At 36.3% G+C, this 27,760-nt stretch overlaps 2 protein-coding genes across 3 annotated transcripts in view; both read left to right on the plus strand.

The window, feature by feature from the left end:
• The window catches only part of LOC128919785 (lysosomal aspartic protease-like), a 93,394-nt gene that overhangs the window by 53,511 nt on the left and 12,123 nt on the right, over nucleotides 1-27,760 (plus strand). The gene's annotated exons all lie outside the window — the stretch shown is intronic.
• The window catches only part of LOC105221113 (regulating synaptic membrane exocytosis protein 2), a 124,839-nt gene continuing 114,965 nt past the window's right edge, over nucleotides 17,887-27,760 (plus strand). For both annotated transcript variants that reach the window (XM_029046175.2, XM_029046176.2), the window contains exon 1: nucleotides 17,887-19,462. In XM_029046175.2, coding sequence (XP_028902008.2) covers nucleotides 19,427-19,462 — 36 coding nt within the window. In that variant the 5' untranslated portion in view covers nucleotides 17,887-19,426. The remainder of the gene's footprint in view (nucleotides 19,463-27,760) is intronic.

Below are 27,760 nucleotides of genomic sequence, written 5' to 3' on the forward strand. Positions count from 1 at the left end.
TCGTTGCTTGTTGTACAGTCGTGTTCATAATTATCATCTTTTTCATTTTGCTATCGAAAGATAGCTTTAGATGGCTTTACAGAATGTGTTTGGAAAAATTGTTTCGAAAAAAAGATAAAATGGTGATGTTCCAATGACAATCGGTGAGATCTTATCTCCTTCAACAATATACTGTCTATTTTTTACACCCCTCTCAGACCTTCAATGATATTTTCATATTCTTCGACCATGTGAAACGAATGGCTTACAGGTTTTACTAACAATCAAACAACTGTTGCTTTTAGAAGGTTTATCTCCAATACCCATAATTATAAAAATTAGACTCTCCACTCATTGAGCGCAGAACTAAATTTTGTATGTTTTACAGAAAAGTAATCCATTTTGTAACTAGATTGATAATCCATCAAATATAAATATTTTCTTTAACTAAATGTAATAATTATCCCGGGAAAATTTTGACCCAGTGATAGTCCGATACCAAGAATTATATCAGAAATAAAAAATAACTTATAAAGATATATTCATATAGGTATCTTATATATTTCTTTCATTTCCTCTATCCATTTATAGTCCGTTTGAATAAAATTTGCTTGTGCCCCAAAAATTTCTTCCTCATAACTGTATTTCGCAGACACTGAAATAAATGACGCATTCCAAGCACACGTTTCGCCTCGAAACTTTTATTGCTTTACTGTTATTTCCGCTCTCACGAAACAATTTGTGAATTTGACATTTTCATCCACTTAAGTTGGCAATGCGAAATAGAAGCAGACACCTAGCGCCTTTGATATTGCCTAATTTTGGCATACATATCTACCTGACATACCTGAAAGTATATAGCAACCTATAAGTAAGTGTGGGTGTATCTGCAACGCATTTTCTTGGTAATACTTCCAATTGTTGCTTTGGCACACGTTTAAACACGTTCAATTCGCATTTGTTTTTCATTCCTCCGTTTCCTCTATTTCCTCTTTTTTCTGTTGTTTACTTCTCATCTCCTCTTCTTACATATTTCTGGCCATTCACAAAAATTTTCCATGCTTTTTTGTTGTAGCTTTAAGTGTTGCTTTTCGTTTTCTTAATTTCATTTCATTCTTATTTTCGCTTTTTATTGCTTCCCTCCTTTCCTTTACTTAAATCCGTTATTGCCGTGCGTAACTTGGTGCGTGCTTCAAATTCACAATCGTTTTTCCACCGTCGGACATTTTTCGCTTCTTATTCGAATTATTTGCTTACATTCGCTTGTAATTTTTTCACCTCGCCAACGCACACATTAATACAAAAACAATTTTCATAATGGATCGCAAATACATGCTGGGCAGCTGGTGTAGTTTTAACAGTTATTTTAGGCTTTTTTTGCTGCTTTCAAATCTTCTTTGAATCGATTGCGTTCGGCATGAATTTCCTTGCTTTCTCATAGATTTTCGTTCGATAAGAATAACGGCAATGAGTTATTTTTGACATGGTTTTTTTTTTTTTAATGAAAGACGATGCAGATATTATTGTTCAATGTTTTCAATTTTTTATACAAGTCTCCTGTAAATTTGCAAATTGTTCTCTTTCTCCTCGCATCTATCATTCCAGTTGTCCTTATTTACCTTCCTCAGAAAATGTAAATATTATGGTTCTAAATTTTAGATATTTAAAAAAAAAACTTTTTTAGTATTTCAGGTCTCCGTACATCCATTTTCACAACCTGTCGGTAGAAAATCGGGTCTTGACTCTTATCAAATATTTCTAGCAAGAACTATGGGACTTTTTAACTAAGTCTTGTAAATTTTTAGGATTTTGTATATGTTTCGTATCAAATCAGAATACCTTTTTGATGAAAGCTACGATGATAAGTATTTCTAATCTCACAGAACTAAGAGCAGAGCCAATCCATCACTTACCATCTGAAGAACAAACAGATTGCGTATGATATTAAAGAGATTCAATAACCGTGTGCAAACAATAATATTCAACCCCTGGTCATTCTTTTTGGTCTACGAATGAAGAAATTATAGTTCAAACAATGAAACATAATGGTACAAAGGCTTATTCCAGAAGTTCAAGATAAGATTGGCAGTATCGCTGTGTACTATTTATATATAGGTTGACTGATCTAAAATGATGGAAAAAGGCCATATCTTCAAGTCACCACATAGCAACTTTCTTTAGTAAAATTTTCATATAAGACCTGTCGCTGATGAAGAGAGAATCGGCGCATATTCTTCTATTCTACAACAAGCCCATAATGAACTACGACTAAACTACTCACTGTGAGAGACTACGCTCACACTCTTTCCATTCTCCCCGTTGACTTTAGCGTGTTGCATTGAAAACATTTTAGCTGCATTCATCACCTAAAACCCGACAAGTGCTTGACCCCAGTTAAATATTAAAATATTTAAGTACGCCTAAGTGCCGTTAAAAATTCTAAAGCAACAACCATAACAAAAAAACAATAAAAACTTTTTAATCTTCGGTTTTGTAGATTTTCATTTATGTGGCTTTGCACTGGTGATTATTGAAATTAATTACAATCCCTTTGTGCACTTAAATCTCGAAACTTCTGTACAGACTTTCATAACTGTACATACCCGCCGTGTACGGGGTACGCACATAGTTTGCACACTGTATTAATAACACTCACAACCGACATCCGTCTCAGTCCGTTTGCACGTTCATTGTCAAACCAAATGAAATCGGCTTCATTTTGACCGCAAAGTTTTGCTGCGAAGCTTTCATTGTTCGAAGCTGTGGCGCGCGCCGAGTGAGTGTGTGTCACACAAACTTTGTATTACCGCAACGTGAGAGAATTTTCCTACAAGTTCATAGTTCATAGGTGGGCTGCTTTGAGGCACACATTTGTGGGTAGGAGTCTTCAAATTTTGACACCGCAAAAGTTTGTTGAAAACTGCTTGACTCTCCATTTTGTACCATCACCGCTTTTAGTTGTTCAAGTTTGTATTGTCTATATATGCGAACTATGTAAGTATTTTTAGTAGTGTTAGTAGAAGTTTGAAGAAGTTATATTTTTGGTACATTCTGGTATATTTGATCCAAAAATATCACGTGTGTCGAAGTTGAACGCCAGAGAATAAACTTCTCTTCATAGACCCTTTATTTTTTAAATAACTGCTACAACTCTCTTTGAACTGATCTTAATACGAGTATAATAAGATCTTGAATTTTTAAATTGTTCCGGATCCCTGTTCTATCTTCATATTATTCTTCACCCGTTATCATCAGAAGAAATACGTCGCATTCATTTCCTTCGATTCTATGGCATATAATACGATCACGAGAATATATGGATCAAGAATGAGTAATAAAAGCCAAAAGAAAAAAGAAAGGTAGAAAGACAAAAGAAAGGTAGTATCTCAATCTTCTTTTAGTCCAAAGTTGTTCTGATTTGTCGACATGTCGTCATATAACTATTCCTCGATACATCCACCAAGTTCCAGCCAAGAAAAGTTAATAGCCAAAGATTTTTGTTAAATAATGATATATATTCCTCTGAGTTTCAGAGATCTAAATCGGTATTTTATGGGCTTTTTCTAACGTAGAAAGAATCCCTTTCCTCTTTGGTGTTGTGATATCTGATTTGAGGGTGGGTCCATGGTATATTTAGGCCATACTGTTACGCTTTAAAAAAAATTCATCGGAATCGCTTGAAACTCGTTACGAATCTAGTTTCAAGCATATCCGATAAAAAAGATTTCCACCATATTGGTTTTTTGTGGTTATTTCGGAACTCTAATCTTAATGCTACTTCGGATTCAGATTCAGTGACCCCTAAATAATTAGTTACATATAGTAAGACCCCAGGTCAGAACCAATATATTTTTGGGGTGACGGTGTAATATCTAAATTGTATGTAGAAAGCCATTAATTGAAAAAGCGAGAATTGATGACAGTTTAGACTTTCTCAGTACCAGATATTTCCTACAAAAAATGGCTATATTCCAATGCTTATATATCTTAAATATATCAATGAACTCAAATGTTATATGTATGAAAATTTTTAATAAATCCGGCACCTTAAATTCTCCACAGTTTCTGTCTACTCTTATCTTCTAAGCGCTTTATATTTTTCTCCCCAAACGCTTCCATTTTTGTTTAAGTATTCAATAGAAGTGTCCACACTTTCTCCTTGCTTGTCACTCACATTCAAAATAAGAGTACTAAAGCACAGATTGCTAGCAGCACGAACCATTATTTCCAGTAGCGCTTTCCAACTTCGTTTTTTATTTTTTATTTTTCATAGAACTATGCTGCCATATCAAGTGACAAATATCTGTAAACTGCAGTTGCGAAATAGTTTTCAGCCATCACTTGACTCACAGCAGCCGTCAGTCGTCAGCCATCCAGTCCCTAGACTCTAGTACCGCTACAGTGCGGGCGTGTATATAAAAGTGTCACTTGCCATTCGTGGCATATCAACGAGCTCGCATTCGAGTTGCTCTGCTAAATCTCAATTAAATATTTTGTAAGCGAAATGTTTCTCGAAATGTTTCTTTTTTTCAGCTTGTAATCATTTTTGTTTTTCATTACTTCTGACACTTTCATTTGTGCCTCCCCAGCGGCACCAGCCGTGCCGCACTCGGTAAACTTGCTCACGATTTTGTCATTTTGAGATTTTGAATTGCTGCCAATTAGTCGGGTAAGTGGCTTAAGGACTTTTGCTTTCGGTTTCGGTGTGTTCGAGAGTGTGTGTGTGGGTGTGCTGAAACCGTTACACACTTCGTGAGAGCGAAAACCGAATAAACACTGCCACTCACTGCGAGCACTTGCCTAAATGAAATGGCAAATAAATAAAATAGACAAAATATGCAAGTGCAGCGAGTTGTTGTGCGTGGAAATATTTACACTATCTGCTGTTGGGATTAGTTTGCTTAGTTGTATATATTTGTGTTGCAGCAGTTAGGACATTGGTAGTTGTGACTTTTAATTTTCTTTTTTTAATTTGTTGAATTTTTTCTTTTTTTTTTTCAAAAAAGTTCTCAAACTAAGACATGTGATACTGTGCCCAGACTTAAATAGTCATTCATACAATAAAAAAACGGACGTTACTGATTCTTGATTTAATTACTTAAGAAACTATAAAATGTAAGTCCATTTTAGGGACTACTGAAAATTGACTCCAACTAATCTGCGATAAAAATTCTGCGGTATCATACATTGCAAGTACGACAAGTACAAATATTTTTTCTGTAATGTTTCCAGAAAACCATGTGAAAATTTCAATAAAGAAGTCTAGTCAAAGTTTACTGAATTACATAAGCTCATCACTAAGCAATCAAGAATATCTTGAGTTTTGGTTCATCTCCCACCTCAAAAAATCAAAAGAACGACTGAATGGCTTGAGAAATTCATTATTTTTGCAATAAATTTAAGGTTTTATTTAGCACAGTTAGATAGATCCGATCCGATCAAATATGCACAGTCTTGTTCAAGAACTTGTTGAGATTATGAAGATAATTTCATGAAGGCACTCTTATAGAAGCATTCGTTGCTATTGTCAAAAAACTGCCACAATCGAAACTCGCCATAGACAAGAACATGTAATAATCACTTAGTGCTGGTCTGAACTATAAGGTGCATGCAAAAGAATCTAGCAAACAAGCTTCTATCGAGTCACTATCAATATGTGAGATCTCTCATTGTCCTCATGGAATACAAGTTTTCTCGTATTGTTTCAAATGGCCACTTCTGGGCCATACTTTCCTTCAGACGGTTCCTTTGCTGACAGTATAGGTAAGAATTAAGTTTGGCAGAGTGGCTCAAAATAAATTATTCTCTACCAAGCCTACCAAACACAGCAAAACTTTCCTGGCCGTCAATCCTTGCTTGATCACATTTGCGACATCTGACGGCGATATCACTACGACTGTTTTGAACCACTTTTTACCAACAGTAAAAACAGATTCAGCAGCGCTTCCCAGATGGGAATTTGGACTATTTAGCTTTGCGTAAATTCTTTGGACAGTCACACATCAGCCACAATGATTTTTCGGCGAAGTTTCGAAAAAAAGTATTGATTTGTTGAATAAAACCTTCAGAACACAGAAGTTACACAATCATTGAGAGGTCTGATCCAGTTTGAATCAAATATTCCTAATACAGATAAATCTCAAGATATTCAAGTATATTTCCTATAAGATATTCTAAAACACGGAAACAATGCAAGTACCTAGGACATTACTTAATCCTAGATATCTAATCAGTTGTCATAGAAACGACTAAAGCTCATCATGCTTCTTATGTGAAAGCTTAAAGACATAATCTCTTCTTAGCTTACACCAAACACCGGTCGCTTGTATTCCCTTCGACTTATAGCCATGGTGGGTAGTTTCGGCAGCTCTTTTACTCATCCATACCAAGACACAATGTGTATCACTCACATACCATCGAGCTCTTCGGTTTCAAAATTCAGGCAGGTTTCGGAATCCGAGTGAAAGTGAAAACTAAAAAAAAAAAAAAGTGGAATTTGAAAAGTAAAATCGGAATTCAGTACACCAAATATACCAAATATCGGATTGAAAGTGAATTTGCTTGAATTTCACTCGGAAGTGAATTACGGAACCTCTCTGATTATTTATTATTTCAAAGGGCAAAATGGAAAATAGTGATAATTTGTAATATCTTCGAATTGATATTAACTTTTATGGATTTCTTCTTAAGTACCACCTTTGAACTTCACTCATAAATTAATAACAAATGCATTAATGATAATAAGCAGCTGCCAGTTGTGAAATATTGTAATGTGTTTCTCCATTCAGCAGAGACACACATATATGTGCATGCTTCTTCTGCAGAGCCGGCCGTTAAACCAATTATTCGCACTTATTAAGCTCGCACTACAAGTGCATTGTTTACGGCCAGCATTGTAGCACAAATTACACTGGCGATGCAACGCTGCATTTAATGACACAAGCGCACAAGTGGCACGAACCGAGAACCGACAATGCAATACGCCAATTGGCAAGGCGCGCGGCTAACGGTTAATGGCTAAGGGTCGGCGTAGGCGTGCGGACGCAATGCAATGGCGCAGCTGGTGCGATGGCAATAAAAGCAGCTGACCATGCTACAGGAAGCACTACTACATACATACATACATATATGTACATAAGCACATACATTTAAAGAAGTTATCGCCGCTCCCTTTAGTTGCCTTTGGTCATAAAAATGTGTGTGCGCGAGTGGAATTATTATTGTCACGTCGGGTATAACATTACGTATACGCAGTGGCGAACGTGGTTGTGTGGCAGAAGTGCAAATAATAATAATAGGAATAGCCCAGTTGCTCGGCAACTGCTGTCATTTCACTACATACAAACATAATAGCGGTGCATGTAAGCGCCAACAATGTGTTGCCTTCAATTGTGAAGCGCCACAAATGCCACTGTTGTTCTTGTTGTTGCTGCTGTTAATGGCTAGTAGTGCCACTTGAAAAGTATGAAACGAACGCACTACACATAAATTGCTTGTCATTTGTTATGCCACCAACTCAATATTAGATGTCGCTGGGAAATTTTTAAATAAATAGCTGTAAAGGCTGTGTGGCAGTCGCTACGACGCGGGTGTGACGCGGTAAGAATAACTTGCCTTGCATGCTCCTACAGCCGTGGGCGAGTTGTAACGCAAAATGATTGTTCGCCACTCTTGTAAGGCGGCGTGTAGTGCGTGCGGCGGCACTAAGGGAAGACTGGCGCGCTAAAATTGCTACACATAAATTGCAGAAAATTGTCTCTGGAAAATCTCAGCTAATAAATACTTGCAGTTGGCAATAACAATTGCGTTAAGCCAGTCTGTTGCACAAGGCGCGCGCAGTGCCTTTTCATTATTCGCCATTTCGCCTTTCTCATATATTTCGCTTCACTGTGCTTCCGTTACATCCACTACGAGTATTTTTGTTTTTTCTTCCCTCGCCACACATGCAAGTACTTGCAACGCCAACTCAAATGGTTCATGCAACAGTTGCAACAGTTGCAAGCCAATAATGGCGCTCCATAAAAATTTGTTTCATTCTCGCCGAATTGACTTTTGTTGCAATAAAATGCGAAATTGTTGCTTTGCTTTTATCACTGTCATATTGTTTGCTAATCGTTGTTATTGTTATTGCTGCCAAGCAACACCAGTCTGTCTATGTGTGTGTGTTATTCGCTATAATTTTTTATGTTGAACACACGTGCTGCCAATCTGATGATCACACCTAAGTTAACTTATATGGCGTTCGACGAAACTGTCATGATGACACAATTGTCATATCGTTAGATGTAATGGTTATTCCCTAGTATATACGATGTTTGAAAGCGAAAGAGGCACATATATTGGTAGCGGTTTTAAAAATAAGTCTGTCAACTTTTCGAACACTCTACAGATAGATCATAATATGAAACCTTCCATAATATTACCCTGCACTAAAATTCTTTTCATAAAAACACTCAGTCGTTCGGAATTGACCCCAATCTTCCTAGATCGGAAATATTATCACTGTAAATAGAAAAGCAAGATACTATCGAAAGAATGTAGAAGTGTGAACTGAAACTTTTTAAAATGTTTTGATTAATTCAAAAAGAACAAGTAAGGAAGGGCTAAGTTCGGGTGTAACCGAATATTTTGTACTCTCGCAATCTATTTATTTGATTTTATTAATATAGCACACAATTTGACCCACATATTCGTCATATATGTATATGGTATATAGTCCATTGAAATTTGAAACCCTAACATTAGGTATATGGGAGCTATCGGAAGTTATGATTTCACTTATTTTTGGCGAGGAGACATATTATTAGAAGAAAAAAATATTCCCTCCGAGTTTCCTAAACATATCTGAGAAATACCTATTATTTCGGTAAAGAGTTTATTCGAAGTTCTGAGGTCCTCATGTTCAATATATGGGGCTTTTAATACTTATCATCCGATGTTCCGATATCTTCACTAGTGCTCACATTATCTATGGTAATGTAAACGATTCAGATCGACTTCAAAGTTCTGGTATATGGGAAGTAAATGTGGTTGTGTATCAAGAAATTCATGTACCAAGTTTCATCAAGATATCTCAATTTTTATTCAAGTTATGCTTGCACGGACGCACAGACAGACATCCGGATTTCAAATCTACTCGTCACCTTGATGACTTGGGTATATATAACCTTGTATCTAATTCGTTTAGTTTTAGAATTTACAAACAACCATTATATGAACAAAACTTGTATACTCTCTTTAGCAACTTAATGTGAGAGTATAAAAATCTTGATATAATGTTATATAATAATTAGTTTTTATGGTCTTCTAACTAATCTGCTTCCACCAGGGTATTGAATCGTATACTCTCAAAGATGTGACGTGCTCTTCTATCTGTACAACACGACCTAGCTAACGTAGCCGCTGTTTCTTACTTCGCCGAGCTCGCCGTATATCTCATACTGGCATCGTTCCAACGATTGTGGTATTGGTCCGTTACCAATACGCAAACCACCATAAACCTCCCGCAAAACCATTCTCTCGAAAACTTCTAAGGCAGATTCATTCATTGTTGTCACTGTCCATGCTTTCGCACTATAAAATAGGGCGAGAATGCTAAGGAACTTATAAAGTTTCATCTTTGTTAGCCGAGCTCATTCGACTGCTGTTGACAACACGGAATCTGCTGTTTCGAAAATAGACGAAATTATCAACGACTTCAAAATTATGACTGTCAACAAATATATCATCTCATCCTTGTTCACTATCAGACCAATACGCTTCGATTTTTTATCCAGTCTGAAAAAAAAACAACATACGCCGTTGATGTTGGTTGTTGAGGTCAATGATATCAATATTATCTATTTAGCTATTTAGCTCAGCGCCTCGTTTTATTTTCTCAAGTATCAACTTAAAGACGTTATATGATAGTGAGTCACCCTATCTGAAACCTCGTTTGATATCAAATGGTTCGGAGAGGTGCTTCCCAATACTGGTGGAGCATTTGGTACTATTTAATGTCATATTCAGTCTCGTTTGGCAAATTAACATGACACTCATAAATATCTCGAACTGAAACTAACATCCCCATTGTGTAAGAATACTACGTTAGTATAGTATCCACCCGGCAACTGTTTACCAAAATAATCTATATCAGTTGTCTAAGTATTTTGAAAGTTTCGATTTTTTTCACTTAAAATTGGTTTAAGTTTAATGATATGAGCAACTATTGGCAATGGTAAATCCTATTATAGTTAACAGCTCGAGTATACTGGTAACTATACCACAGTAGCCTTACAAAATTGGAATATAAGTATTGTGTCGTGAAATCATTTTCAGAGATGACGATTTGTATTTGGTTCATATTATTTCCAAACTAGATATGGGTTAATACTAATGTTGCATGCATCAATCTTTCGCTAGTACTTTGTTAACTAAATTTTCTTTCCACTTTTCACATGTGTATTCCACAATATTGTTGTATACAAAATATTCCACACCCTTCTTAGATAGGGACAACACTATAAAACCCACGTATTCCAAAATACACACTCACTCAACCGGTGTCCACAGCGCGTTGAAACAGCTCGTTACTTTAACCATACATAAGTACTCTTACTCAACCAGTCACAGTGTATTACATTTTACCGCTCATTGTTGTTGTAAATTTGGTGCATTCGCTGTAAACGATGGCAGCTTAACTTGCTGCAAGGACTTAATATACTGTCACACTATTTACAGCGATAGTAAATACGCTCGTAACAGTAAATGAGCTGCAAGCTTTAAGCCATACATTTTCCCCTATCTGCGCACATACATATAGACACACGTGCAGTTTTAAGGGCTTTGTTTTACGATATGAATAGAATTTTCTGTAAATATTTAAAGTTAATTAAACCGTGCATTTTATAATCACACGCGGCGCGGAACGTAAAGCTTGTTTATAGCTTGTCTAGAATTTTTAGCAATATTTGTTAAGGGGTTACATAGGTTTTGTCGCGTAAAAATTGTCTATTTTCAATATTTTTTTTTTCTCATGTAAAAAATTATTTATTTAATTCAAACTTTTTTCTGTATGTGTGTATGTATCTATAATATTTAAAAAATAATTTCTGAAATTTTCAAAAAAAACTTAAAACTCCTCCATTGAGACGTAATTTTCGGTGACCCCTCAGAAAAAGGTGCGTCCGCGTTGTCAGCATAACTCCTGACAGGATCATCCAAAATGAAAAAAAAAAACAATAATAAGTGTTTTAGGTAAGACTATAATCTCGTGCTTTAACGAAGGAAAGACAAAAAAGTGAAAATTGGAATTTGGCAGATATTCTTCCAAAGAGTAGTTTTCGAGAAAATTTGACAACCGGAAATACGGTTCCGAGAAAAACGCGTTTAAAGTTTTGAGTAATAATAATACCTGACTTGGAGCGCACACCTTCCAAAGGCCGTATTTTCGAAACTATTATTCGGATCGACTTGAAAATTCTTGAGATGTTGTATAAATTAATAAGCCAAAAAAAAAAAAAAACAAAAAAACGATTTTTTGAACCTACGAAACCCATGTAACCCCTTAGGTAGATAACCATTATTTTGAAAATTGCAAAAGATTGGACGGGTCACCAGACTTAAAATTAATAATTACAAAACTAAGTTTTGGATTAAAGACAATCATGATTGGTCTTAAATTACCTAAAGCTGCTTGAAGGGTACTCACTCTTTAAGTTATCTTGTTTATAGTCTAAGATATATGCTACGCCTTATTCTAGTCATTGCAGAGACGGAAATCAGTCTAATCTATTATTACCCCTGGAAGCAGATATAAACAAATATCTTAAATTTTTGATAACATATACACTTATTATGACAAGCAAATGCTTTGTAAAATATTCCGAAAATAAATTTGTTCGAGAGATTCCGTTGAAGTAGAAATATATAATAATTTAAATCCAATTAGCGATATATTATATTCATATATTGAGTCCATTATTTGCATGGTGTGGATAGTCTTATACATTTAAATTCACCAAATTTAGTGACCACAAATTGACAATATTACAATTCTGATATCTGATCTGATTTCTGTTGATTCAACACACATATTTATAAGGTAAATTCCAAATTTCGTAATTTTGTTCGAAAAATGTTTTCATAATTGCTATGAAAATGAAATGACAACCAGTTTATTGGTTTGACCACGACTGTCAGTGAATTTGACGAGTTGAGATAATACACATAATAAAGGATATCTATAAAAACTTGATTGAAGAGAAAATATGATATGGTGAATAGATGTAAAATTGTGTGTCTGATCCCTTATATCTTCATAAAACTTGTTCCGTTATGGAAGATAATCATCTGTTGGATATATATCCTAAACGATATTGAAATATTTATTTCACAATTGATTAAACTAAAGGTTACAAAAGAAACTTGTTTTCACTAATCTCAGTGAAATATGAGTTCTCATAATCTTTAGTCATCAGCACCAAAATATCGTGACTTGGACAGAGAGTCAGATATTTTACTCTCTTATACTCGTCCTCTTCAAAAACACTCTCATATTAAATACTATGCGGTTTGCGGTTCTTCTATATTTTAAACTGTTATTACTCCTCACATAGTTTGCATTTTCAACAGCCACAGGCGCACTAAGATGTGTGCATTTATCAATTAGAACTAGAAACCAGAGAAAATTCGGAAAATTTGCTTTTGCTTTTTTCCTGATTTTTTATACTCTCGCAACAAATGTTGCTAAAGAGAGTATTATAGTTTTGTTCACATAACGGTTGTTTGTAACACCCAAAACTAAACGAGTTAGATATAGGGTTATATATACCAAAGTGATCAGGGTGAAGAGTGGAGTTCAAATCCGAATGTCTGTCTGTCCGTCCGTCCGTCCGTCCGTCCGTCTGTGCAAGCTGTATCTTGATGAAACTTGGCACACTTATTTCTTGGCACCATAGGAAGGTTGCTTTCGAAAATGAGCAAAATCGGACCACTGCCACGCCCACAAAATGGTTTCGAAAACCGAAAACACATAAAGTGCCATAACTAAGCCATAAATAAAGCTATGGAAATAAAATTTGGTATGAAGGATCGCACTATGAAGGGGCATATCTGGATGTAATTTTTTTGGGGAAGTGGGCGTGGCCCCGCCCCCTACTAAGTTTTTTGCACATATCTCGCAAACCAATAGAGCTATATAAACCAAACTTTCTGCAGTCGTTTTTTTAAGCCACTTCCTAATACAGTCCAAAAATTAAAGAAATCGGATCATAACCACGCCCACCTCCCATACAAAAGTTAGGTTGAAAATTACTAAAAGTGGGTTAACTCACTAACGAAAAACGTCAGAAACACTAAATTTCACATAAGAAAAGGCAGATGAGAGCTGCACTCAGATTTTTTTTACAAAATGGAAAATGGGCGGGGCGTCGCCCACTTATGGGTCAAAAACCATATCTCAGGAACTACTCGACCGATTTCAATGAAACTTGGTTTGTAATAGTTTCCTTACATCCCAATGATATGTTGTGAAAATAGGCCAAATCGCTTCACAACCACGCCTATTTCCTATATACCAGAACTTTGAAGACAATCTGAATCGTTTACTTTAATATATAAAGTAAGTACTAGTTTACGATGCAGAACTTTGCACAAATACTATGTTAATAGTGTGGCAGCCCCATTCTAAAAATTGCCGAAATCGGACCATAGGTTTTTAAGGCCCCATATATCGAACACGAGGACTTCGGTGCTTCGAACCTAATATTATGGTTTCCAACTTTCAATGGACTTTATACAATACATATATATGACGAATATGTGGGTCAAATTGTGTATTATATAATATAAATAAAGTTAAATAAATAAATTGCGAGAGTATAAAATGTTCGGTTACACCCGAACTTAGCCCTTCCTTACTTGTTTTCTTTGTTATTTGTGTAACTGCAACTAAAACTACAAATCGATTAAGTAATGCTGAGAGTATTTGCACTCCGACTAATTGAATTCCTTTGTAAGAACCCACTTTGGTCCGAGGCGTTTTGCGAAACTTGCGCAGCTAACGAGCCAAAGCAAATGTTTATATGTGTGTGTGTGTGTGTGTGTGTGTGCAGTATGCATATGTATGTTTGTAAAACTGTGAAATATGCTGCAAAAGTAAAACGTATCCACTCCACTTGGCCACAAATAGAATAACGCTTTGATTTAAGTAAATATTTTACATTCATTTGCAGCATGCAAACAGAGCCCAAAAGTGCACGAGGAGGCACAAACAAGTGTTTGCAAACATACTCTACTATATACTCGTACATTTATTTATATAACATATATGCGTTTATGCTTGCAAATAGTTTCAATTTAAAGCCAGCCATCACTAACTGCTCTCCTATATATGTATATATATATTTGTAGTATGCTTGTGTGTGCGCTCAATCACATGCTTCAATCGTTCAACTGTGAAAAGTTGCATGAACTAAATGTTTTTTTCATTTTCTTTTTTATATTTTTACACACTCAAACTTTCATACAAACACACACACACACTCTCTGGCGCTTGGCTAAAGTTCCCAGTCATTCACTTACGCACTCAATTTATTCGATTCGCTTTAATCTTTGCATTCACACTTGAGATGCCAGACAAAGCGAGATAGAAGTGATGGGTGCATATTATTGTCGGATGAAATCGAACGGCATATATACATATCCCATATACATATAGATATATAGATATACACATATTTTCATTGAGCTGCGCATCCTTTCGTTGATTGCAAAGGCGTTGCTGAGCTACATGTATGAGGGGCGTGCGGCTACTTGTTTACATGCATACGTCTTTCACTGCTTTGTTTGTCTGTCCGTGTGCAGCCATACCCACTCATTTATGCAGATTACTTGCTGTCATGATTCCTTACCACACAGACACACACACACACACATAGATAAACATATAAATATGTATATCAGCGTCTCACAAGTCCATTCATTTGCTTGGCGGTTTAGAATCTCTGGAGAAATTATCACATCAGATGACCCAAATAGCAATTGAACGGATATTTGACCGCTTGAATGCGTCTGATTTCAAATATTCCACTGTTGATGATATTTGCACAAAATTTGCGTTTTCTAAGAAAGTCTGCTAAGAAAGCTCACAATTTCTATAAATGCATGTACGTAAATATATGTAGAAAGACTTTCGCAAGGGGAATCAACGATAAATACCGTTAGCATCGAATTTGATTATGGTCAGCTGAAAATAGTCTGCACGCAAACTTCTTTCATTTACATATACACACATAACTTGTGGTCCAAATCCACGCACCATAGCCAATGTGATACGAGTAAGTGTGCTAGCGAGCGTGTGTTGTTGTAACGAAAGCAAATAAGTGTTGTCAATCGATTTGTGATAAGCATATTTTTGTTTATGTGGTTGTTAACCAGATATAGTTTGCTCATGCTTATGTTCACTCGTTCTTATGCTTGTCATTTGCTAGCTGCTGTGTACACAAGCATATGCAGAGATCTAAAAATAAATATTAGTTGGTGCATTAGGGTGTGTCAGCTTTATTCGATGGTTAACCTAATTTATCGAATTATTATTTCAGATTTTTAGTGAAATAAATATTCCTCTACTGATTTAAATTGTTTGGAGACTATAAGCAATTCTGTCAGATTTCAGCAATTATTAATAATAAATTCATTCAAGGAAGTCAGTTTTCAGAGCCCTTGAGCGCCAACAAATTTTTTTTTTTTTTTAATTCTAAAAATTTCGGAAAACTAACCTGATGCGATTTGTACACTGTTATACGATCATAGCCTCAAAAAGTGTATCGGAACCCTTCCAGTCGTAATCCATAACAATTTTCTCCTACAATTATATAGTGTAATGGCTCTACTACTGATTTAACTGTTTTTCTTAAAGATAAAAAAGTTCTTATCGACTCATTAGAGCATTCCTGTCCACGGATATCTATACTAATATATAAACTTTTTCCTAAATCTGGTAAATATTTACCTCATCTAAGAAATTGTAAGGATAACCCTAAAATCTAAATGTATATCTCAACATGTAGTGTAATGGTAATTGCCCTCAATGAAAATTCAATATTCGCTATTCACATCAAAGACAGAAGGCGAAATTTGAAATATGAACTGTGGCAATATTTTAAAGTTGCTTAAGTTGGCTTCAGTTCACGTAAATATTCTGACTTACAATAAAATCTGGAGCTTTAAGTTTTACTTCCACTCTAGAACTCAAATATGACTCTATTCAAAATATTCAGTTTAAATACCAGCCTTACTAAATTCAAAAGTAGTTTCTACAGGGTAAGGGTTATACAGTGACTCAACTAATTGATTCATTTATACATTCTGGCAAGCACTTGTGAAAGTTGAAAGTTGAATATTGCAAACTATGACAATATATTGGAATACTAGTTAAAACCTTTAGCTCAGATTTATGACAAACATGGCTCCCAGAAGTCATACTCCAGCACGATATCGACCCTAACCATATGTAAAAAATAACAAGGAAATGCCTGTCTAAAAATATTATTAATACCCACAGTCCCCTGATCTTTATCCATTTCGTAGTCTCTGGGGTCATTTAAAGCGAAGCCTAGTTGCCAACAAATTGGTGGGGTCAATAATGGATGAAATGTGGAGCTTTGTGGAATATTCGTGGCACAAAATAGCTCCAGATCTATACCAAGATCTTGTTGGGAGCATACACAGATGGGTCCAGGCTGTTTTAGATGTCACAGGCGGTCACACTAAATATATAAACTATTTTTGTTCAAAGGTCAACTAATTGATCAATCGTCATTTAACTAAATTATTATTCATTCACCACCTAATATGGTGTGAACCAAATAATTTTTTTGTTCTTTATTATTAACAACGTAAATAATCACATCCATTGAACATTTTTTTTAGAATCAAAGAAAATTTTCTAAATATTAATACGGATTCACATTTTATATAAAATCGTAATTAGTGGAGTCACAGGTTACCTATTCGATTTTGCCACAAAAAACGTATAATCCAATTTGACAGGCAAAAAAAAAAATCGAATGTATTAGGTCTACAATGCTTTTTTTTGTATAAAAATCGATTTAATCGACCAGAACTTGACCCTAAAGACATCTATTGGAAAACGGTGGAAGCAAAGTTGTAGACCTAATATTTCATGAAAGTCTAAGAGATCGTTGATAAAACACATTGATTTGCTAATTTGACATATATATTTGTATGTGTGCGTTAATAAATACCAGCATTATATTACGTATACGCCATGTGGTCGCAGCAGTTACAAATTCATTTTCCACTTCAATGCAATTGGTCAAAGTTAGAAATAAATGTCTGTCCTAGTATAATCTTGTCTTTATCTTCTTCATCGTCTTATGTTCCTTACTCAAATTTAAATCCGGGCAATTCAAAATTAAGGAGACCCAACGAAATAAGAACGGACCTTCCGCCATAGTCGGGTCACTAATGCTGTAAGAGAGGCTTATATACAAACGGGTCTACGAAATGCAATAGAATTCAAAAAAGCAAAGTGAGGAAGCTGAGTCTGTGGACAAGAGGTGACAGAACAAGCAAGTATTTTTTTTTTTAAATCATCGATTTGTTGTAAAGAAAATAATAATAATAATTTTTTTTCCATAAATTTGAATTAAATTAGAAGAACAGACAGTTGTAAAAGATAGTAATACAAGCATGCGAGTATTTTCAAACTTCTGAAGTTAATCCGAAAGGCTCCGTGGGTGACGTTTTTATGTAGAAATAGTGCTCACGACTTTGTTCGGCCATAGTTTGGATATTATTTATTATATAAGAAAATTATTTTTACATAAAAACTAAAAATTCGAAGCAACTATTTAACTATACATCTCCTAAATATTATTTTTTGCTTTCTTTCTTACAGTTTTATGGTGCAAATGCGACATAAGGAGCGGAAAAATTATTAAATGGCTCAATCGAACACAAGATACCTTGACTTCAACGAGAATCTCGTTGGGCTTGAAATTTCATTTGATAAGTTTTAATTCACCGTTACATAGAATTCCGGAAAAATGCTGAATACATACAAATGCAAATGGGCTGAAAGCATACAACAACAATGCCACGAAACGACAGCGAGTCAAGCTGCAACTGAAAATTACTTTTAAAAGAATATAAAAGTGAGAATAAAAGCAGCGAAGAAAGCAAACGGAAGACAGCAAGGAAGCGAAGTAGTTAAGTAAACGAATGCATTAAGCCAGTTGCACGGTTGTAAACTACAACAACAACTGCTGAAACGCGCTGTTAAAACGCCAAGCGAACGCCGGAAAGCGTGCTATACAAATTAAAGAAAGCAGCAAATGTAAATTTCGGTTGAAGCGCCAACGAAAATAAGCCAACAACTCGTGGCAAAGCAAATAAAACACGCGCGCCACCAACGATAATAACCGTAAAGCAAATAATGAGGCGCAACGGTAAAAGCGAAATGCATGCATGTGTTCGTGCACCGCGCTTCTAACCTGTAAAACCAGCGAAATTACACGCTGTTGCACGTACAGCGCGCATGCAACAGAGTTGAAATTTATACTTCATACGGCACTGCATTAAACGGCAACAAAAGGAGCAGAAACAACAACAACGACGCTGTCTGCTGTCGCTTGTGGCCCGGAATACGGCCAAGCGGATGTGGCATTGTGCGCCAAAAGCACTGTTATTACATTTTTTCGGGCGCGAATACTGCGCGCTACGTGCAATTTCACCCGATTATTTAACTGTAAACTACAGCAGAGCATTACTCGAAAGAGTTGGCTACTAAAATTCCAAAGCTGTAAAAAATAAAAATTTTTGTTGTTGCGAAGCAAATCACAAAAAATCGAAAAAAATACTTCTTCACACAGTGCATCGAATATCAGCTTGAATACAGTTACCTGACACGCTTTCGACTTTTACTGGCGAAAAAAAGGGGCACCTCATGCAACGTGTTGCACAAACCAATGGCATTTTTGTTGCTTTTATGTAAACACCAGTCATTAGACTGGCACCATTCAGCGCACCGCTCGCCACACTGAAACTGTGTGACCCCATTTGTCGGCGTGTATTCAATGCAGAAGCGAGCAAAATTCACTCAAATAAAATTAATTCTCAAAACTGAGTTATCAAACTGCACACACACACACTCACAACTGAACTCAAAGGCAAACTATTTGCATTTGCCATTAAAATAATTAAAAATGTGTGCATTCGTGCGCAGTAAAATGGCGCTGAGTGTGGTATAAATAATAAAAAAGACTTGAAGTTATCAGAAATAACAAAAAATTGGCTGCAAAGTAGTAATAAATTTAATTTTTTTTGACGGTTGGAAGGTTGAAAAACCGCATCATTAGCAGCGAGGTGAAGTGAGTGAGAAAAAAGATATAAATTATCGCTGAAAATTCATAATATATTGCGAGCACAGAGTTAAGCCATCAAAATGCTGCCCACCAATGTAATGACGTTCATGAAAAAGGTGAGTTTCGACTTATGAGATTTTTTTCATAACACAAAAAAATAAATAAGTTTACATTATATTTTATTTAAATATGTAAGTATTTATTTTTAGAATTAAATTGAGGATAATATTATTACTATATATTGGAGAAAAGGTGTTTTAATTCTTAATAAAAAATTATCTCATTAATTAATTTATTGCATACATCTATGGTACTAATTACTTATTAATTAGTATTCAGTTTGTTATGAAACTGGTCGCAACCTTTCTCAAAAATATCACCGACAGAAATATTTTTTAAAGTTTGACGCAAATTTTGCAATCATTCATTTATAATATCAATTTCATTGTATATTTCATATTTGAAATATGTGGCAACACTACTAAATTTAATATTACTCTAGCTTTCTCGAACCGCTACAATTGGATATGCAGTTTGCAAAAATTTCTTTATTTAGTAAATTTCGTCTAATATATTTCCATAGAAATCTTTAACAAGTGGCAACCCTGCTCTAAATTATTATCAATAACAATATTAATTGAAACTCTACTGTATGGTGCTTCAACAAGTTTGAAACATGAGGCACTACTAAAATATTCTAATATCAGCTCATTGAATTCTTTAAACCGATACGATTTGCTACGCATTTTGTAATAATTTCTTAATTTGGTCAATGGAATATACTTTTTCAAAGAAATGGCAACCATTTCCAAATTGTTATTAATTACAACCTTTATAGAAATTCTTCAGTGCGATAGCCATTTCGCAATAGTTCATTTATTTTATCAAATTTCCTTGAATAAAAAGTTGAAAACAAGTGGCAAACCTACAAAAAGTTAAAATATTAGGTCTACTATTGCTTCCGTCGTTTTTTTGTAAATTTAAGGCTTTATTATATAAAACGGTTACAAAAATGTTTTTCAAAATATTGGCCATTGCTAGCTACTACTTTTGACCATCTTTCTGACAGCATGCGTATTCCGTGACGAAAGAACTCCTCATCTTTCGAGTCGATCCAAGTATCAATCCAAATTTTTGACTTCTTCATAACAACTGAAGTGTTCGTTAGCTAGACCGTGTACCATCGATCGGAACAAGTGGTAGTCAGATGGAGCAACGTCTGGAGAATACGGCGGGTGGGGTAAGATCTCCCATTTCAGCGTCTCCAAATATTTTTTTGCGACGTGAGGTCGAGCATTGTCATGCTGGAGAATGAGTTTATCGCGTCTTTCCTCGTACTGTGGTCGTTTTTCTTTTAGTGTTCGGCTCAAACCAAATGCTGTGCATGACCTTGGCTTCATAATCACCAATCTTAAAACGTTGAAACCATTCGCGACATGTTCTTTCACTTAGGACAACCTCACCGTACGTATCCGAAAGAAGTCGATGAGCCTCAGCCGCACTTTTCTTGGAATTAAAAAAAGAAAAGCAAAATTTCCTGCAAATGTCGAGAATTCGGCTCAAAAAGTGACATTTTCAGTTGAGAATAAGTTTGGGATACAAACAGTTCTCTACAAATATTTTGTTGGGTTAATGTTGACACAAATGTCCAAGATCGATATAAAACGATTTAATGGACCAATGCTTGACCCTAGAGACATCTATTGGAAAACGGCGGAAGCAAAGTTGTAGACCTAATAAGTTATTAGCGACCCCGAAACCACCCGAGTTATGAAATTCAAGCGAATCCGATCAATTTTTAAAATCGCTGTCCGTCATATTGATTTTCTGGGGTTATCTCAAAACCCTGTTCTGATGGAGTTAAATGGACCTCGGATTCGGATTCTGCGACCCATTGCGACATATTGCACACAATGTAAGATCCCCAGATCATAACACATTTTTTGTGAGGTTGTGTTATTAAAACGAAGTTTTTTAAGTTATACTTCTTATACGAGTTCGGAACAGTTGCGATAATTGTTGCGCAACAGCAACATTATGCATAAACATACATATGTACATGTTTATATGCCATTGAACAAACAGACAAACTTACATTTGTATTGGATAGTATTGACTTACAATTAGCAAATATAAATAATTATATGTATTTAAATATTCTACTAATATATGATGCCAAATATTAATGTACTACAATTGATTTTAGTAAGAATCAAGACATAAAACAATCCATAATAATATGAGTTGGGGACATAGACCTCTTTGCCAGCGAAAACGCGACACTGATTACAAGTCTGTGACAAAAACAATACTATTTGCGCTCATTCGTTGTCCGTGGCAACGAAGATTTTACAAGAAATGTACTACAAGTGCACATATTTACACACATATGCATGTGAACAAATTTGCGAACATTATGCGTATGGTTCTTTTTATTTCAATAAAATTAAATTTTTTTTGAAGTTATACGACTTCGGAAAAATGTGTACGCATATGTATGATTGAAATATGAACATATTCGCATGCACAGAGCGAAATGGCCATTTAAAATGCCCTGTAAATTAGAACAAAGTTTAGAAGATTCCTCTTCAATTTCTCTCCAATAAGATGCCCATCTTATTATTACTGGATATCACTTCTTAATAAAAATGTGAAGATAAAACGTTAAACTAAGGTGAAAACCTTCTCCATATAATTTAGGAGATGACGCTTAGAATTTAGATGAAATCCTTTTCAGTGAAATGTAATAGATAACCTATAAAACTAAGGTGAAAACCTTTTCAATATTATTAAGAAGGTGACCCTTAGAATTAAGAGGAAACGCTTCTTAATAAAATCAAGTAGATAACCCGTAAAACTAAGCAGAAACTCTCCTTAACATAAATAAGATGGGAAGCCTTAATTATTATTGGAACATCATCTTAATTTTAACAAGCCGATGATCTTATCAATTTGATGTTATTTTCCCCTAAATTGAAATTAATACTTTCTGAAAATAAATATAACACGAGTTTTTTAATAACTTTTTTTATTTTTTAATTCAGCATTAGCATAACTATAACTAGTTTAAATACTTATGTATATATAATTAAAATTGACTTTACATACTTCCTGGTAATTTTTATAACATAAATAATTGAAAAACTTGTAATTCTTATAACTCTAATAGAAAATGAAAGGTATTTTTACCAATATTTTTTGGCTCTTATAACTTTAAGACCATTATTTAAAACATAAAAATCTATTGGCGGACCATCTAAAGAATTAAATTTGATGAGAGTGTAATTATGTTTTTCACTGCCAACCAAATATGATTGAAATCTCTCAGTAAAATTTAGACAACTAAGACTTTTTACTACAATACTAATATTATTTTCGCTTATTAAGAAATCGCATATTTCGTAAATAAGAAAACTGTCTTTAGTAACTGAAACAATGTGTCCAATTTTGAAAGTTTTTCCTCGGAAAATAACAGATGGAAGTGGATACTCATCACGATACTGTAATTGTGTAAGTGGCTCTTGAGAAACTAAAGATTGACCTAAATCATTATTTACCGAGGATAAACTCACAGTTTTATGCTTTTCTAAGTGCTTTCGCAACCTATACAGATTGTGAAATATTTGATTGCAATTTTCCTCTTTGCAAACATATTTTGCTATGGACTGAAGCCCATGATCTTCCTTTAAATGATTTATAAGTAAACATGAAGTTAAGTGGGGTTTGTGACATAAATAGCAAGCAAATTTGGACATTTTTAACAATTAAAAAGAAAAGAAAGAAAATAAAAAATTAGTTATCTAACTTGCTGAGTAAATTTGAAACTGAAGGAAAATCTTCAGACTTAAGCCCAAAAAAGTATTGTTCTAAAAATAGCCAAACTTGCTTGCTATTATGGGAATATTCAATTTGGAATACATAACTTAACATAATAATACGGTCGACGCATTTCATTAAAGTGGGGCACTTCCACTTACGCCCGTCGCAAAATATAAAGAATTCTGATATACTTGTATAGTCCTCACCTACTGCAATGATGTGAGGCTGCAAATGCTGTTTTTCAATCGCGTATTGCTCAATTTTGGACGAAATCTTTGGTAATATATCATTTGGTGTAGTTGCTAGTATTATAAACTCTGATTGAGCGTCACCAATCGTTGGTTTGTGGGTTTTACTCCGACGCTGTGGTTGAAGAACCGCATGGAGCAGTAACAACACAATGAAATATTTAGAATCTGAAATTATAAATTAATTCAATATATAAATATTTTAATATTGTTTTTCATGTTTTTTTACCATTTGATAAATCTTTGTAAAGGAGTTTCGAAAGTAGTAACTGTCGGCTGGCTTGGTCTTTTACTTCCGCATTTAAGACAGGAAGGATTACTTTATAAAACTTGTCAAGTTTTAAGAACAGCTCGTTTCCAATATCTGGATGCATGTCATTAAAATTAATATCAACCTGTTATAATTGAATAATGTTTAATTTGAAAATAAATACTTTGTGCTTTTTTCTTACCAATTCGTAACCGTTAAAATCATTGTAGCACGGCCAGTCTGCTAGCAAATCCGATAGAGATCCCTTACATTTATTTCTAAACGTACATGTATCTAACCAAAACTTTTTAACTTTTTCCCAAGGTGTGCAGTTATGTGCCAACCAACACTTTTTTTCCAAAACGTTATCTGCAGTGCAAGAAGTTAAATTAAATATTGTTAAAACTACAAATTATTTTATAAAGTAGGAGTAAAAAGTATTGCACACCGTCAAAAACATCTTCATAAGCTTCCTGGGTAACAGAATTTACCACTCGGATTCTTTTTTCCCATTTTTCTTTCCAAAAAGTAAAATTCCTAATATATAAGAGTAACAAAAAATTGTTGTAAGTTTTTAGTAGTTGTAATCGAATTCGTGCAATTACCTTACCCTCTTTTCTTTAGGAAATACCGCAACAATTTCATTCGCCCATTCCCTCATATCTGAGTATTGCATTTTGCGTCCTAAACCAATATAGTTGTCAACGATGCAATGTGTTAAATTTTTTTGGTTTCTACTGTCCAAGTAGCCATGCTTTTCTTGACAACTTAAAGCAAGTTGTCCCTTTACTGATGTTTTTAAAAGCTCGCGTAGATTGAAATTCTTCGTTTGAGGCGAACAAGATAGCATACTACATTCTCCCGATTTGACGGAAGACAAATCACTGGATATTTTTTTCAGTCAATCTAAGACTTCGGTGTTTGCAGTTTGTGTCTCTTGGTCACAAATAAATGGAATACCCTTAAAAACAGAATCCACACACTAACTTTCAAATTAAAATTACTTAAAATTTGGCTTTTAGAGCAAAATTAAAGTTTTTTCTTGGGCGATTACTTGTGTTGTGCACAGCTCTATAAACAGAATTCTTCTTCTTCTTAACTGGCGTAGAAACCGCTTACGCGGTTATAGCCGAGTCCACAACAGTGCGCCACGCATCTCTCCTTTTGGCGGTTTGGCGCCAATTGGTAATACCAAGTGAAGACAGGTCCTTCTCCACCTGGTCCTTCCACCGGAGTGGAGGTCTCCCTCTTCCTCGGCTTCCACCAGCGGGTACTGCATCGAAAACTTTCAGAGCTGGGGCACTTTCATCCATTCGAACAACATGACCCAGCCAGCGTAGCCGCTGTCTTTTTATTCGCTGGACTATGTCTATGTCGTCGAACAACACATACAGCTCATCATTCCATCTTCTGCGGTATTCGCCGTTGCCAATGTTTAAGGGACCGTAAATCTTCCGCAAAACCTTTCTCTCGAAAACTCCTAGTGCCGTCTCATCGGATGTTGACACCGTCCACGCTTCTGCACCATAAAGTAGGACGGGAATGATGAGGGACTTGTAGAGTTTAGTTTTTGTTCGTCGAGAGAGGACTTTACTTTTCAATTGCCTACTCAGTCCATAGTAGCACCTGTTGGCAAGAGTGATTCTGCGTTGGATTTCAAGGCTGACATTATTATCGGTGTTAATGTTGGTTCCTAGGTATACGAAATTATCTACAACTTCAAAGTTATGACTGTCAACAGTGACGTGGGAGCCAAGACGCGAATGCGCTGACTGTTTGTTTGATGACAGGAGATATTTCGTCTTGTCCTCGTTCACCACCAGACCCATTCGCTTCGCTTCCTTATCCAGGCGGGAAAAAGCAGAACTAACGGCGCGGGTGTTGTTTCCGATGATATCAATATCATCGGCGTACGCCAGGAGCTGTACACTCTTGTAGAAGATTGTACCTTCTCTATTTAGCTCTGCAGCTCTTATAATTTTCTCCAGCATCAAGTTAAAGAAGTCGCACGATAGCGAGTCACCTTGTCTGAAACCTCGTTTGGTATCGAACGGCTCGGAGAGGTTCTTCCCGATCCTGACGGAGCTTTTGGTGTTGCTCAACGTCAACTTACACAGCCGTATTAGTTTTGCGGGGATACCAAATTCAGACATCGCGGCATAAAGGCAGCTCCTTTTCGTGCTGTCGAAAGCAGCTTTAAAGTCGACAAATAGATGGTGTGTGTCGATCCTTTTTTCACGGGTCTTCTCCAAGATTTGGCGCATGGTGAATATCTGGTCAGTTGTTGATTTTCCAGGTCTAAAGCCACACTGATAAGGTCCAATCAGTTTGTTGACGGTGGGCTTTAGTCTTTCACACAGTACGCTCGATAAAACCTTATAAGCGATGTTAAGGAGGCTTATCCCACGATAGTTGGCGCAGATTGTGGGGTCTCCCTTTTTGTGGATTGGGCAGAGTACACTGAGATTCCAATCGTCGGGCATGCTTTCTTCCGACCATATTTCGCAAAGAAGCTGATGCATGCACCTTATCAGCTCTTCGCCGCCGTATTTGAATAGCTCGGCCGGCAATCCATCGGCCCCCGCCGCCTTGTTGTTCTTCAAGCGGGTAATTGCTATTCTAATTTCTTCACGGTCGGGCAATGGAACATCTGTTCCATCGTCGTCGATTGGGGAATCGGGTTCGCCATCTCCTGGTGTTGTACTTTCACTGCCATTCAGCAGGCTGGAGAAGTGTTCCCTCCACAAACACAGTATACTCTGGTCATCAACCACTAGATCACCGCTGGGGGTCCTACAGGAGTGTGCTCCGGTCTTGAAACCTTCAGTTAGTCGCCGGATCTTTTCGTAAAATTTTCGAGCATTACCCCTGTCGGCCAGCTTGTCAAGCTCTTCATACTCACGCATTTCTGCCTCTTTCTTTCTTTTTCTGCAAATGCGTCTCGCTTCCCTCTTCAGCTCTCGGTATCTTTCCCATCCCGCTCGTGTTGCGGTCGATCGCAACATTGCGAGGTAGGCAGTCTGTTTTCTCTCCACTGCGAGACGACAGTCCTCATCATACCAGCTGTTTTTTTGGCTTTTCCGAAAGCCAATGGTTTCGGTTGCAGCTGTACGTAAGGAGTTTGATATGCCGTCCCACAGCTCCCTTATACCGAGATGCTGATGAGTGCTCTCAGAGAGCAGGAGTGCAAGTCGAGTAGAAAATCGTTCGGCTGTCGGTTGTGATTGCAGCTTCTCGATGTCGAACCTTCCTTGTGTTTGTTGACGTGTGCGCTTTTCTACACAGAGGCGGGTGCGTATCTTAGCTGCTACAAGATAGTGGTCCGAGTCGATGTTGGGACCACGAAGCGTACGCACATCAAAAACACTGGAGACATGTCGTCCATCTATCACAACATGATCGATCTGGTTGCGAGTGATTCGATCCGGGGACAGCCAAGTAGCTTGATGGATTTTCTTATGCTGGAATCTAGTGCTACAGATGACCATATTTCGGGCCCCGGCGAAGTCGATCAGCCTCAGACCGTTTGGTGATGTTTCGTCATGGAGGCTGAATTTTCCGACTGTTGTGCCAAAGACACCTTCTTTACCCACCCTAGCGTTGAAATCGCCAAGCACGATTTTGACATCGTGGCGGGGGCAGCGCTCATAGGTACGTTCTAGGCGCTCATAGAAGGTATCTTTGGTCACATCGTCCTTCTCTTCCGTCGGGGCGTGGGCGCAAATCAGCGATATGTTGAAGAACCTCGCTTTGATGCGGATTGTGGCAAGACGTTCATCCACCGGAGTGAATGCCAGGACTCGACGACGGAGTCTCTCTCCCACCACGAATCCCACACCGAATTTGCGCTCCTTTATATGGCCGCTGTAGTAGATGTCACAAGGACCCACCTTCTTCCGTCCTTGTCCCGTCCATCGCATTTCTTGGATTGCGGTGATGTCAGCCTTTACTCTTACGAGGACATCAACCAGCTGGGCAGAGGCACCTTCCCAATTAAGGGTCCGGACATTCCAGGTGCATGCCCTTAAATCATAGTCCTTTATACGTTTGCCGTGGTCGTCATCAAAAGGGGGGTTTCTCATCCGAGGCCTGTGTTT

This window comes from Zeugodacus cucurbitae, chromosome 4, assembly GCF_028554725.1.
Source record: "Zeugodacus cucurbitae isolate PBARC_wt_2022May chromosome 4, idZeuCucr1.2, whole genome shotgun sequence".
NCBI lineage: Eukaryota > Metazoa > Arthropoda > Insecta > Diptera > Tephritidae > Zeugodacus > Zeugodacus cucurbitae.